This window comes from Argopecten irradians, chromosome 2, assembly GCF_041381155.1.
Source record: "Argopecten irradians isolate NY chromosome 2, Ai_NY, whole genome shotgun sequence".
NCBI classification, from domain to species: Eukaryota; Metazoa; Mollusca; class Bivalvia; order Pectinida; family Pectinidae; genus Argopecten; species Argopecten irradians.
The window spans coordinates 7,193,912-7,208,417 of record NC_091135.1 but is presented as its reverse complement, the minus strand read 5'-3'; the positions used below and the strand labels follow the sequence as shown (position 1 = coordinate 7,208,417).

Genomic DNA, 14,506 nt, shown 5'->3' with positions numbered 1-14,506 from the left:
ACTTTCCCTTTACAACCGTTTTTGTTGTTACCGTCATGTCATCCATAAACGCTCTGGTTGTTGGTTGCCTACTGCCAGTTTGGAGGTAAGGACCCCAACTTATTTTCTCAACAGCTTTGGTGATCAAGTTCATCGCTGCTGCAAAGAGTATGACTGATATCGTGCACCCAGTGACAATCCCGACCTCCAGTCTCTACCAAGCTCTTGTGTAGTCTCCTACAGTGAGGCGCATCTGAAAACTGTCGATACAGTCCTTGAGAAGAATTCTGAACTTCTCGGGCACATGATACCTTTCCATCGTCATCTTTACTATACAAATAGTATATATTGACCATATAAATGGGATACGCCAAGGTAACTATTTGGGACCTCATCGATTTAGTTTAATACACAAAACTTTTCCTTGCTGACTCTCTTCTTCGTAATGTCTCCATTGACACCGACTCCCTTTTGGCCTTCAGCTGAGCGTTCATCCCTACGTAGAAGGCTGTGGGTTAGATATGCATGTCCATTGGTGGAGACCAATTCATAAAATCGGTAGTTTCTGCTCACGCATAGCAAAAATGGAGTGAGACGACTGGTTTACGTTTTGTCAGTGTTAATGTTACCTGGTCTGCGTGCAGTTTGGTAGTTTTGGTGGTATATTTCAATGAGATAGAACTATAAAAATGGCAGGAAGGAACTCAAGGAGACATAACACGAACTTCTGTATACATGAGACAATTGTTGTGTCGTGCCAGATTCTGTTCCGGGCTTTAACTAAAAACCGTTCAACGCAACCTTCTATTTCGGGAGTTTTTTTTTCGGGTTTTTTCCGTTATCAAGGAAACTTGAATAATGGTCAAAAAATACGAAATTACTCTTTCCTTTTTTCGGTTCATAACTCCTAAACCGTTTAACTCAGCTCCATGAAACTTTCTGAATACATCAGACAAGTGCTTTTGCTATTATGGACCTTCCATTTTGGAAATTATTTCCGTTACCGTAGAAACTTGGTCAAAATTACCAAATTACTGTTTCCTTTTGTTTCCGGACTATAACTCCAAACTTGTTGAAGTCATGCAGCTCCTTGAAACTTTCTGTATATGTCAGTTGCGCTAGTTATGCCTTTTATGTTGCGGACCTTCAATTTTTGGATTTTTTTTTTTTTATCACATGGAAACTCAGTAAAAAATACAAAATTACAGTTTCTTTTTGGTACCTGCTTTTTTCAGTTTGACAATACTCGCATGCATTTAAAGTTGTACTTTAATAATTGTTAATTTGACCTTGATGTATTTGAGTTTTTATGCTAACTGCGGGGCGCGGGGAATAATGCCACGCTTTGCGGCTCCTTTTTTTTTTATTCTCGTCAGTTAGACCTAAACGTTATCACTATTTTATACAAATGCAATTGTTTTTTATGAGGTATACATGTATTTATATTAGATATGTCATGGTATGATTTTCCAATATTCTCATTCGCCAATGCATGATTTCGTGGGGTTAACATTCGATATATAGCATTTCGACCTAAAATAGAACCATGTACGAGTCAATATTCGATATAATATTACGTTTGTTAACGTCATTTCCAAAACGTTGAGATCTTCAGGGGGCGTTCTATTGCTATCATTCTTCTTGTAATTGCAAGTCAGATAATATTTTCGGTAATTGTCAAAGAAATTACATGTCTAAAAAAATTTAAAAAAAAAACACATCGACAAATGTTCATTAATAATTGATAAATATTTACCTTAAAGTTGAAATCGAGTTACACGTAGTGCGCATGACCAATATGTTATCATTTTAAGCTATAAAAAGTATTTCTAATTGACTTGAAAACATTGAGATCAGACATTTAGTACCAATTTGACTTACTATTTGAAGCATTGATGTCACAATTTTTCAACTTCATCGGGGTATAAAAGAAATTTGTTTGCATACAGTGTGAATCCGTACGTGTACTCACAAAAAATTGCAAACAACATTTATTTCATAACCCGATTAAGTTAAAAAATAGTTACATCAATACTTGGGATTATACTTCAGACTTCTTGATAACACAAAATATTTTTAAACGTACGATTCCATTGATTTTTCCAGATGATTTTTTTTTCTAAAGCAATACGCAATGTCTTCGTCTCTATTGTAACGTCATTATCGTGATAACGTCGGGTTTCCGCGCCATTCTGGTATATTTTCTTCATAGTATATGAAGAAAAAAATCTGCCAATCAGAAAGTCGGATTAAGTATGAAAACAAATAGAACAATTATTATCCGACTTCGAAGTGAATTTTACTGTTACAATGTAGTTTTTTATATTATCAAAAACATCAAAAAAAGTCTGTAGACTTTTACATCAGTAAAAACAATATATATAGTACTGTACAAGTGTGTCATGTCACACAAGTAACTGGTAATATTAGGCAGAGTTTCAAAACGGTCACCAACTGTGTCATTTCTTTAAATATCTATTTAATTTTCCGTCTCATGTACAATATACATGTACATATTCTGAATAAACGATTTTTTCGATACGATATTCTGAAGATATAGTACAAAATTATCAAAAAGGAAGCATGACTCCATTTAATCATTTCTATTTTAAGGACTGTATATGTTCTGATCATATACGGGCCTACATAGTCTCTAATTTAGCTAGCGCGCGTCGATAAGAGTAAATACGGTAAAATGAGAACTCTTCTGTGTTATGAAGACGGGAAGTAGAATTGGGAGTATTCATTTTTTAAGTAAGAAGTAAACTACAGTTCTCACCATAATGCTGATACAATATATGAAATATGGTAATAAACATGATATATATTATTATTAATACAACATGTAAACAACAGTTTTATCCGATATGCTCATTTTATGTGATAAAGTAATTCGCATTTCGAAATACGTAATAGCTGCTCCCGTCAAAATGGCTCCCACTGGTGGGTTTTTGACGTGGATTTTGCTTTCTTTGAATATAGCGGTGTCTCTGTGTTGGGATAACGAGGATCTGGAACTTTTTGATCTAGTTGAAGAAGTGAACCAGAATTTCTATGATGTGTTGGGCTTACAGAAGGTAAACATTATGAGAAAGCAAAAGTAAAAGTTACATTCTAATTTATCATGGATAGCCGCGACTGATTCCAGTCCAGCTGGCTTGCAACAGAAATCATATTTTTTTTTTCGTTTTTTTTTTTTGTTAGAAACACACAGGCTCTTTGGACTGCTTTATTATACCAATAAATAATGAATCTCGAAATTTACGAAAGTAGACTACTCCAGTCAGAGATTACTATTGTAAAAAAGTTTTTAAACAGACTCCTACTCCAAAAATCTTAGAGGTATATAACAACTGTAGCACGACGAGACACTTTTGAAACATTACGTCGTGTCGACAGTCAGCAAAGTAACGTCCGATGAAAGAACGACAGACCAGTCGACTCTCATGGGAGTAGGGACACTCCTAATCCAATAATCAGGTTCAGCATAACCCTGCATATGGGTAACAGCAGTTACCCATTTGAGTAACAGTTACCTGTTTGAGTAATCTATAAGTTACCGATATGCAGGGTTGTGCCCAACCTGATAATATTAGACGTTGATATTGAGAAATTTGTGATGGGCACGACGTAATGATCAAAAGTGTCTCGTCGTGCTAAACCTCTAACATTGTTGGAGTAATATATAGGGACACTCCCATATTAATCCAATAATATAAGACTTCAATATTCAGAAACTTTATAAACACAACGTAATGATTAAAAGTGTCTCGTTGGGCTATACCTCTAACATTATTGGAGTAAATCCCATATATGCAGGATAGTCCTGCATTTGAGGAACAGTCCTGTATTTGAGGGATACTTTTGTTACGCAAATGCAGGATTCTGTGAAATGAAAACAGATAAAATTACTTTAAACTAACATAACATTTTTATCAAAAAAGGGCATCATATTTTCAAATAGCCATATAACTGATTGAAGAATCTACTTGTTTATTTAAGCATTGATGTTACTATTTTTTAACTTTATAGGGGTATGAAAGAAATTTTGTTTGCAAACTTTGTGAATCCGCGTAGCGGATTCTCATAAAAGTTAAATAGTTACATCAATGCTTATAATTAATTTTTCAGACTACTTTATAACATAAAGTACGTTTAAACATACAATTTTTTTGATTTTCCAATGTATTATTTTTTCTAAATGAATACACAACATCGACGTCTCTATTGTGACATCATAATTACGTCAGATTTTGCGCCATTCTTGCATTTTTTCTTCAAAGTGTATGAATTCGAAGTGGAATAACATCTTCCTATATAATTTACTATCTTTACTTGAATTAACAGGCTCCCTGATTCATAATTATATAAGTAATCATTAATATAATGCACAGGGTAGGAGCGTGAGGATGTGAGTGAGAGAGTGTAAGGATGTGTATATTAATGAATTTAATGTGTAATTTAAAGTATAAAATGTTGTACATTACTGGAAGAGGGAAAGGGTTGATATAGGAACTGCCTATTACACAATCCCATTGTGTTCAGTGTATGATTTATATACAATGAGATATTTTGAATTGAATTGAAGTATTGGAGGCTTCCTCGAGAGAGAACTTGGGTTAAGGGCAAACACATTTGGAAGGGTAGAGTAGTAGTGTAGCATGTTTTTTAAATTGTAAATAGTAAGGGGGGATTTCCGTTTAGCTCAGTCAGTAGAGGCGGACCAGTAAGTCTGGGGTCGCAGATTCGAGCCCGGCTGGCGGCACACTACTCTCGTGCTCTTACAATACATGTCTAACAAAGCTACCTAAGAATTTAGAATAGTCGCCTGTGTTCATGTATCTGCGAATTCAGGTTATGTATTTACATAATGAGTAACAATACCCTGGGTACATTGTAATTTATACATTTAGTTAATGTGTAGCTATATATATAGTTAATTGACAGATGTTGAAGGTTTAGAGTTAAAGCTGGGGTATTTTACACAAAAATATACAACATGTTATGCCTTTATGTTACAGGATTGTACAAGTAATGATATTCGCAGGGCCTATAGAAGACTATCCCTACAGCTTCACCCTGATAAAAACAAAGAAGAGGATGCTGAAGTCAAATTCCGACAGGTTTTATATTTATTGATTAGATGAAAAAAATATATTTAATTATTTAATTTCTTTATGTTATAGAATTAAAGACTATAATTATTAAAATTCCCATTTTGACAAATGTATGTATGCATGTACATTACATGTACCTATACACTGTACATGCATATACAAATTCAACTTGTTACAATTTTTTTGATTTTCCAATGTATTATTTTTTCCAAATCAATACACAACATCGACGTCTCTATTGTGACATCATGATTACGTTGGATTTTGCGCCATTCTTGCCTTTTTTCTCTAAAGTGTATGAATTCGAAGTGGAATAACATCTTCCTATATAATTTACTATCTTTACTTGAAATAACAGGCTCCCTGATTCATAAGAATTCATTAATATATAATGCACAGGGTAGGAGCGTGAGGATGTGAGTGAGAGGCGGACCAATAAGTTTGGGGTCGCAGATTTGAGCCCGGCTGGCGGCACACTACTCTCGTGCTCTTACAATACATGTCTAACTTGAATCAAAGCTACCTAAGAATTTAGAATAGTCGGCTGTGTTCATATATCTGAGAATTCAGGTTATGTAATTATATAATGAGTAACAATTAATACCCTGGGCACATTGTAATTTATACATTTAGTTAATGTGTAGCTATATATATAGTTAATTGACAGATGTTGAAGGTTTAGAGTTAATGCTGGGGTATTTTACACAAATGTACAACATGTTATGCCTTTATGTTACAGGATTGTACAAGTAATGATATTCGCAGGGCCTATAGAAGACTATCCCTACAGCTTCACCCTGATAAAAACAAAGAAGAGGATGCTGAAGTCAAATTCCGACAGGTTTTATATTTATTAATTAGATGAAATAATATATTTGATTTTGATTATTTAATTTCTTTAAATTTATTTTACTAGAATAAAGACTGTAATTATTAAAATACAACATTTTGACAAATGTATGTATACATGCATGTATTGTTTATACATTACATATATACATATAAACTGTACATGCATATACAAATACAACTTGTTATATGTATTGCTACTACCCATATGGATGCATGAAAATATGAAACTGATTTGTTTGCCATTAGTACATACACTTGATAAATTTGACTTAATTCACTAACATCAACCAATAACCTGTCTAGATCTACATACCCATAGAAAATCAACATTTGAATCTGTCGTATCTAAAATTTAAATCTGACCAAACTGAAAATGAACAATTAATATAATATAGAAAAATAACGAATTATAAAAGTATTGACAGAAAAATGCAGCACCAGAATTCTTTATGAATTCTGTTTTACTCTTTTGTACATCGGTATCTTTATCAAATCACTGTATTTGACATATTTCTATGGTACATTTCTTAACATGCAATTATACAAATGCTATTTTGTAATTGTTAGCTTGTAGCAGTTTATGAAACACTCAAAGATGAAGATAAAAGAAAGCGGTGAGTGATGAGTGAAATGTAAATTTTTGTTAGATGCATATCAATACCTGGTATACATTTTGTATAATCATTTGCCTAAAATTGATATACTTATGGATTCAGAAATCTTTTTTTTTTTTTTTTTTAATTTTGTTTTGTTTACTTCCCAGTTTAGAACATGTTGTATAAAAATATAAAAAAACTAAACTTAGAATAGAAAACTGAAAATGAATGGATAATTGATTTTTCAAGAGTATTAATTGTATTGTCATATTTGTTTTTTTGTTTATAGTGCGGTAAATATCAAATTAGCTGAATTCAAATTATTGAAAGTCAACTTCAAAAGTTTTCTTAATTATGTTTTATGATTTCTTGTTGTATGTACTAGGATTCCAGTTGATTACTAGCTGCATGGAAGTGTTAAGTTTTGAGTCGGGGAAAAATGCATCTCAAATTTGAAAATCTGCCTCATATTAATGATATTATCATTATAAAGACACCCTTTTCTAGATCTGCTAAAGTGGCAGAGGTTATAACTTTAAAGTAAAAATATGATACAAAAATATGTATTAAATATCAAAATGATGAAAAAATATATTTTGTGTACTATTTTCAACATTTCATTAAATTTTTTATTATCATTTTGTTTTGTTTTATATGTGATATTCCTTGATGTTTCTAGGTATGAACTTGTACTGGAGAATGGCTTACCAGATTGGAGACAGCCTGTATTCTACTATAGAAGAGTACGGAAGCTGGGAATGCTGGAGTTACTGGCCTTTATGTGTGGCATCTTGACTCTTGGACAATATCTTGTTCTTTGGTCTGTTTTCCTTGAGAAAAAATTCTCTATGGTAAGATTTTTGTTATTAATTTTCTTCTTTTCCGAAAATCAAATACTATGGATCCAAATTATTCTGATGATTTTTATCTTCATCAGACCTACTACATTAAGTAACAGTTTTGATGAATAAAGCAATGGTCGAATGTCTATAATAACATCACACAAACAAATATGTTACATACATGTACATATGTATGTAACAATATACCGTCTTCAAAATAACATTCCAGGGTAAACCTTTCATATTACCTTGTATTTAATGACTGAAGAGTATTTCATACAATATTATAATGTCCATCCAAAAGTCTTCCATATATATAAGTTTTTACCTTTTAATGTTCCATGTTAATATGTATTATACAATATCATTCAAAATGCATAATTTATTAAAAGTTGTTAATCTCTTTGGACTGAAATAGGAAGAAGATCATGAAACTCGTAGAAAAAAGATTGAAAAGAAATTGAGGAAAAACAAACAGGAACTTGAGGATCAGTTTGATGAGTTAAAAGATGAGATGGATTCCTTACCCAGACCAAAAGTCTCTGACCTCTGGCCAATCAAACTGACCAAATGGACTGTCCAGTCTGTTTTAGACCTCCCAAACACAATAAGGGAGACAACCAAAGCTTTAAAAGAATGGCTGCAGAAACGAAATGCTGTTGTCACAGATGAAGGAGAGGGGGATGAGGAGGAGGAAGAAGGTTTGACAAAGTTTATATGTTCCACACTCCACAATCTTTTTAATACATTGTATTTCTATGGAATTTAATTTTAAAGACTATATCCATGATATGGCAGACAGGGCCCAGTTTTATCAACATTGCTGAACCTAAGAAGTTTCTTAACTTAAAATTCTTCCTAAAAAGAAGTTACAGAAAATTCAAATTCTTAAACATAAGATTTTCCCCCTTAGCTTCAGTAATGCTTTCCTTTGGAAGATTTTAAATGTTAATGAAACTTTGCCCAGGAATCAATACTGAAAGAGATTGGAGAAATTGTTATGGAGCAAGTCTATAACAAGTGATATTCCTTCGTGATCGCGCCCTATATATATAGAGCCAAAGATAAGATAAATTGGCTAATAAACTTATTAACAATGAAGTAATTAATAATGCACTTTATTTTCATTCTGAATCAGTAACATTTTGAGTCATAGATATACTCACATGTACACATGTTTGAATATATGAAATATATAGTATTTACAGCAGAATGAATTTCTTGAAAAGATTGTTTATGAAATCATACCAATAAGAAGTTTGAACATGGTGTTATTTTCTGTACTGAACATGTATTTATGTACTTTCAATTATGTTGGCAGATACTGCTAGAAAAGCCAGAAAGAAAGCTCGTCCAGATTTTGTGGATATTGTGCCTGTGTTGTGTACAGACGCCGCTCCTGTGGTCTACACGGAGATGTCCCAGACGAGCTCAGCAGAGGACACAGCAGCTGAATCTGTCCGGGTGAGTTTCTCTGATTTGTACAGAAGCAATTTTCTAAAGGAGGGAAGACAACTCTGATTACAATTTTTTTCACAGTTCTTTGTCACCAGACTCTCGTCCTTTCCAACACAGTGTTTTGCTTTAATGGGAAAATGTCAGACACTTAAACGCTCACTACATTTTCTGAAACAAACATTGAAAGTTTCTAAAAAAAAACAATAATACCATATAAATCTTGTATCTATGGTCTTAGATGAGGTTCCAACACCACAGAAATGCAAGATAATATATTCTGTTTAAAGAATCTGTCCGGGTGAGTTTCTCTGATTTGCCATCTGGTGCAGTGATAGTCAACTAACACATGGTTATTAGCCGACGGGGGAAAACATACTATGACCCGCTTATGAAAATAAACATTTAATTTTTTTAGTTAAATTGTTTAGAAGGTGATAGTAACTGTGGCATTAACAGTAAGCTATTAACTTTTTCAAACTCATTTTACATTCCCATTTTAAAAATTAAAAGCTGTTTTGGTTATGTGCCTTTTAACAACTTGGTCTGTAGATTTTCTGTCCCTTGTGTCAGCAAGCAAACACCAAATATATATTAATATTCTATTATGGCCCTTTCCAGAGGGGACTGTTCTCCTATAGTGTTGTCTGACGAGGTATAGTCCCCGGGTCGAGGGGACTATACCTCGCCAGACAACACTATAGGAGAACTGTTCCCGAGAGAAAGGGCCATATTAGATTTAGAACGTCACATGACATTCATTATGACATCATATATTTGGTCGCGTGCTCATTCCCGGGGGACTATACTTTAGTATAGTTCCCGTAGTCAGGTATAGTCTCTCCCGTAGTCAAGAAGGACAGAGAACTGTCGTAAAATAGATCATGGCTATTATCCAATCGCATTCCTAGTAATTACCAAATATATATTAACACAATATTATTTGACAATATCAATTAATGACATGTTCTGGCCGTTCCAGGCTGGTGATTGGACGGATGAGGAGCTGGCCCAGCTTTCTAAAGCTATGACCAAGTATCCAGGTGGTACGATCAACAGATGGGAGAAGGTAGCCAGTGTAGTTAACAGGACCGTACCAGAGGTCAGTTTTACCTGGAATACTGTAAACATGTTTATTTTCGCACATAACTTTTTTAGTGCAAATGTAACAAATTGTAAGTTATGATTTATTAAGGTGGATATGTAATACAGCAATTTGGTGATTCATTACTGGAAATAATCTTTTATAAAAGAGTTGTACATGAATTATTGCTTCAAAGACATTACGAAAAGCGCTAAAATAAAACTACCGCTAAATATATAAATAAAGTATATGTTTACAGTATTTGAACCAGTGAATCGGTTAAGCATGTGTTGTTATATCTTGTATTAACTGATGCTTTGTGGATAAAATGTATAATATATTTCTTACTTCTTTTGTTTTTTAGGTGATTTCCAAATCAAAGACCCTAAAGACGTCTTATATTAACAAGCTGGATTCATCTTTACAGAGTAAATATTTCATTTCCACAATGTTTAATGTTATTTCAACTCACAATATGATTTCCTGTAGTATAAAACTACCATAGATTGATTTCTGTCAGGAGATAAAAGGTGTTATTTACTCATTTCTCTTTTGTGTATATCTGTAGGCTTTGCCTGATAGTGATTATTTTTTTATGGAACTGCTGTAAATCAACTTATTTTTGTGGTCGCTCATGTTTACATGTTTTAAGTCTTTTTCACTGTGACCTTATTTTGCAATATAGACTTCTGGGTTTCTGCTTTACCTTTATTAATAATTTGTTAGCATTTTTGCAACAACAGCATATTGTGTCTCTGTCCACTTATCCATGTTTTCATGAAAAAACCTTTGAATTCACTTTTGATAAGACAGCGAATGGGAACAAAAACTTAATTTGACTGTTAAAACTGATGAGGTTGATTAATCAATACATATTCTACACATTTTTAATCGGGATTTTTTTCTATTACAGGTGGAGGGTTAAAGGGAGGTAAAAAGACACAAGTAGTTACAGAAGAGATGATATCGCATAAATCAGATTACGAAGGAACGGTGACAGAAGATTTAAATGGTGATGTTAGGACTGGGGATGTACGCAGACGTCACAAGCCCAAACCAAAGAAGACAGCAGAAAGGACGCTATTAGCTGCTGCCGAAACTCAACCCGAGAGCAAACAGGGGGAGATAACTAAGCCAAAAATAGTTCAGCCAAATAAGCAATTTAATTCTGAAACAACTAGTGAAAATTCAGTGACTTCAAACAGTACAGGTGATGGAGATCAATGGAATAAAAACCAACAGACAATTTTAGAGTGGAATTTACGACAGTACCCCAAGGGCACTGATCAAAGATGGGAAAAAATCGCTCAGCAAATTCCTGGAAAAACAAAGGTAAGTTTTTCTGTGAAGAAATTTTCTTTGTGTTTAATGCATGTAAAAAATTCTGGTCAAAGTAGGAAAGAAATTGCTTTATATACTCCGTAATTATGATAAAAGGCTTGTCTCAATTAGCCTTGAAATAAATACAGTATGAACTCTCACAAAACTTCGGGTAAAGCAGATTAAAATCAAGATGTCTATGAAATAAGTTTTCAGAATGCAAAGATGACCCTAATTTTTAGGTTAATTTAAAGGAGGGATATATAATGTTCAGATAAAAATATGTTTATGATTTTTATAGATAGGGGTTTGAATAAGTTTTTCAAAAATCTTTTCTGAAATACCATGATAACTCAAAAGCTGGATTATGAGGTTACAATGAGTTTATTTAGCAGTAGTCTAAATTCTGCAACTTAAGTTTTAACGTTTCATTTATTTTTTTGCAGGAGGACTGTATAATACGATACAAATATTTAGCTGATCTAGTCAAGAAGAAGAAAGAGTTATCACAAAAACAATCGGACACCAGCTGATGTTGGCTCATTTATTAATAATTGTAAATTTGATTGACAGTAAAACTTCTTTGGAAAGTCTAAATTCACCAATGTGAATAGTTTTCTCAAATGTGACTGTGTTATGTATAGCTGTCTTGAAGGTTAAATAAGATAAAAAGTTCTTTTTTTTTATGATATCATATAACAATATAATTATCAGTACCTAGTTTTGCTTGATGAATAAAAACCACCAGTCTTCTTTACTTAAATAAATTAAAGGTGCTACATTTTTTAGTTTATAATTATTGCATCACACTTAATATTTTGATATTTTATCTAGGACAAAGTTCTTGTCAGATTTTTTCTTTACATAGCTACAGATAATTAAAGATGCTCCACCGCTGACAGAGCATAAATGATATTCATCATTTGAACAATAATTGGTGTTTAATCCTGTATATACCGGTATATGTCTAATAAAACAAAAAATAATATAAAATAATTTTCTTCACCTTTGGTGCATGCACAATCAGTACTTCATTCCATATACATGTAGGATATATAGTGGCACGGAATTTTTTCGGGATACAATTAATAATTTTTTCATATTTTTTAACTTGAAATAAAATTAGAAGCTCCAATTTTTCAATGGTGGTAATTGTGTAAAGTAAGTAACTTTTATAACTGAAGAAAAATACTAAATCGTCTGCTCCTGCTTTTAATAATGAAAAAATACCATTTGTCAGCGGTGGAGCATCTTTAATAAGTAGAGAAGTACATTATGTATATATATGTCTTTGCTGATGTCATCAGAAACATACATTGACATAATATAAAACCAAAACCATTGTCATCATGAAATATATTTTGTAGTTTGAAGTAAAAAAAAAAAGTACCTTAAATAACTGTTATTTAAAAAGCCAGAAGTAGTGCTACATGTAGCTATGGTAAAGACATTGTAACTTTTTTAATTTGAGGTTTCAATTTACTTTGGGTACATGAACAAACTAGTTGAATTTGATTTTTTGGTCCAAAGCTGTGAATATTTTTTTTTGTCTTGTAGCATTAATCACATTATAACAGATTGTACACTGAAATGTTGTTAATCTTAATGATTTGTTGTAAAAATGCTGGACATTGTTTTAACTCTAAATTATTAATTGTTAACAGCATTGTCAATTCCTTTTTTTTGTAATGGCATTCAAATGTACATATACATGTATAATGATTGGTTGCAGACTATATCTTATGACCTTAACCAGTAAATGTGTTTTTTTATTATCATTAAAACACATTCTGCTTATACACGATATAAATGTAACCTTATCAAGCTCAAACTATATACCATAGAAGGTTGTTATTTCCTCATGGGCTGGTTAAAATTACCATCTCATTGCATTCATATAATTTATTACAACTTTTAGAAGGGTTTCAAAGGAATAAATCTATTTCTACATATTCATGAACTTGTTATAGACACCAAAGGAGCTTAAAAGGCAAAAATCTTTGCATATTTTCATGGATGTGTCATGCATATTGACAGGAATTTGCATTGGTTGGCAATATACATATGTATATAAGTGTGCATGCATATGAAACAGGAATCTGTCTTTTTGCATAGCATGTACAGCTACAGAGCTTTATGAAAAATTCTTACCATGATAGATGCATTGCCATATAATTATATATGTGTATCTATTAATTTTACATTGAATTGTCTCTATAAATTGTAATATTTACACAAGAAAAGTGACTGATTTTGACTACTACACTTTCAATAAATATTTGTTGCATGTTGACAAATGTTGTTCATATATGGTTTATTGAGGACCCAATTTGATTCATCAAGACTAACTATGAACTGAAGAAAATAAATGTTAAACCATAAGATATTGATGCTAGAGACCTTGAATGAGACTTGAAGCATTCTCGAATAAAAAAAAAATAAAAAAATCCTGTCCTTATTGAGGGTTGCCTCCCTTGGTCCATATAGCTGAGGGAAATCCAGCTGTGAAAATTAAAAAATAACAATGAAAAGGCAAAATCAGAGGCGTCATTCAGTTATAGCTAAATATGTCTACAAGAGTATTTCCAGTAGACCCACGGTAATGCGGACAGTTGCGTCGCCAGCCCAAATCGTCCGGATTAAAAAATAAAAAATTGTATTCAGTTTACATGTATCAGTCGATAATGAAAGCTGTTCCCTGACACTATCATCATCCGTGTTATCGTAGATCTACATGCATAGTAATTAGTAAATAGTTTGACAGAACAGAACGGTATCTATACAGAGATGTTTTTTTAAGATATTTGGACAATTAAAGTGTCTACATCTTTAAATTAAGTTATTTTGACCTCTGCTCTGTGACATAATGTTCTCTTCGCTTATACCGAATTGGAAAATCGAGAAATCTCAAGCAAAGACAAACCCATGTTTAGCGATATATGCAGAATTTTATAATGCGACCTTGTGTGAAATGTTTCCCCTATAGAAAATAACTAGTAAAAAATGTAATTTACAAAATCAGTATGCTTTACATTTTCATCTATCTTTCGTAAAAAAAGGATTGAATAAAATATTCTTACTGACTATTCGATTTCTTGCCATTATAATTATTTATCCTGCATCCAGCACTGGCATTGTCGGGATACTAATACGCTTACCACATAAAATATTTTACAATGGCTATGCGACATTGAAGGAAAACCGCCCTTTGTATTTTCGAATTTCACCACGTGCAACGATTCTACTGACCTACTTTCGATG

At 32.6% G+C, this 14,506-nt stretch overlaps 1 protein-coding gene across 2 annotated transcripts; it reads left to right on the top strand.

Annotated features, from left to right (window-relative positions):
* Positions 1-2,886: 2,886 nt before the first annotated feature.
* LOC138314291 (dnaJ homolog subfamily C member 1-like) lies at positions 2,887-14,221 on the top strand. Of its 2 annotated transcripts, XM_069254555.1 has the most exons (10): positions 2,887-3,056; positions 5,001-5,102; positions 6,516-6,562; positions 7,224-7,395; positions 7,805-8,087; positions 8,708-8,850; positions 9,824-9,943; positions 10,290-10,353; positions 10,839-11,257; positions 11,692-14,221. In XM_069254555.1, the coding sequence occupies exons 1-10, from the start codon at positions 2,910-2,912 to the stop codon at positions 11,776-11,778; spliced, it is 1,584 nt and encodes a 527-aa protein (XP_069110656.1). In that variant the 5' UTR covers positions 2,887-2,909; the 3' UTR covers positions 11,779-14,221. The 2 variants fall into 2 exon arrangements, with proteins under 2 accessions (XP_069110656.1, XP_069110655.1); XM_069254554.1 differs by lacking the exons at positions 2,887-3,056; positions 5,001-5,102 and adding an exon at positions 5,706-5,937 and having other exon boundaries at positions 11,692-14,220.
* Positions 14,222-14,506: the final 285 nt, after the last annotated feature.

Coding starts and splice junctions, on each gene's coding strand:
- LOC138314291 (XM_069254555.1), top strand. CDS start 2,910: ATGGCTCCCACTGGTGGGTTTTTGACGTGGATTTTGCTTTCTTTGAAT. Junction 5,103..6,515: donor CTGAAGTCAAATTCCGACAG/GTTTTATATTTA, acceptor TGTAATTGTTAG/CTTGTAGCAGTTTATGAAAC. Junction 8,851..9,823: donor CAGCAGCTGAATCTGTCCGG/GTGAGTTTCTCT, acceptor TGGCCGTTCCAG/GCTGGTGATTGGACGGATGA.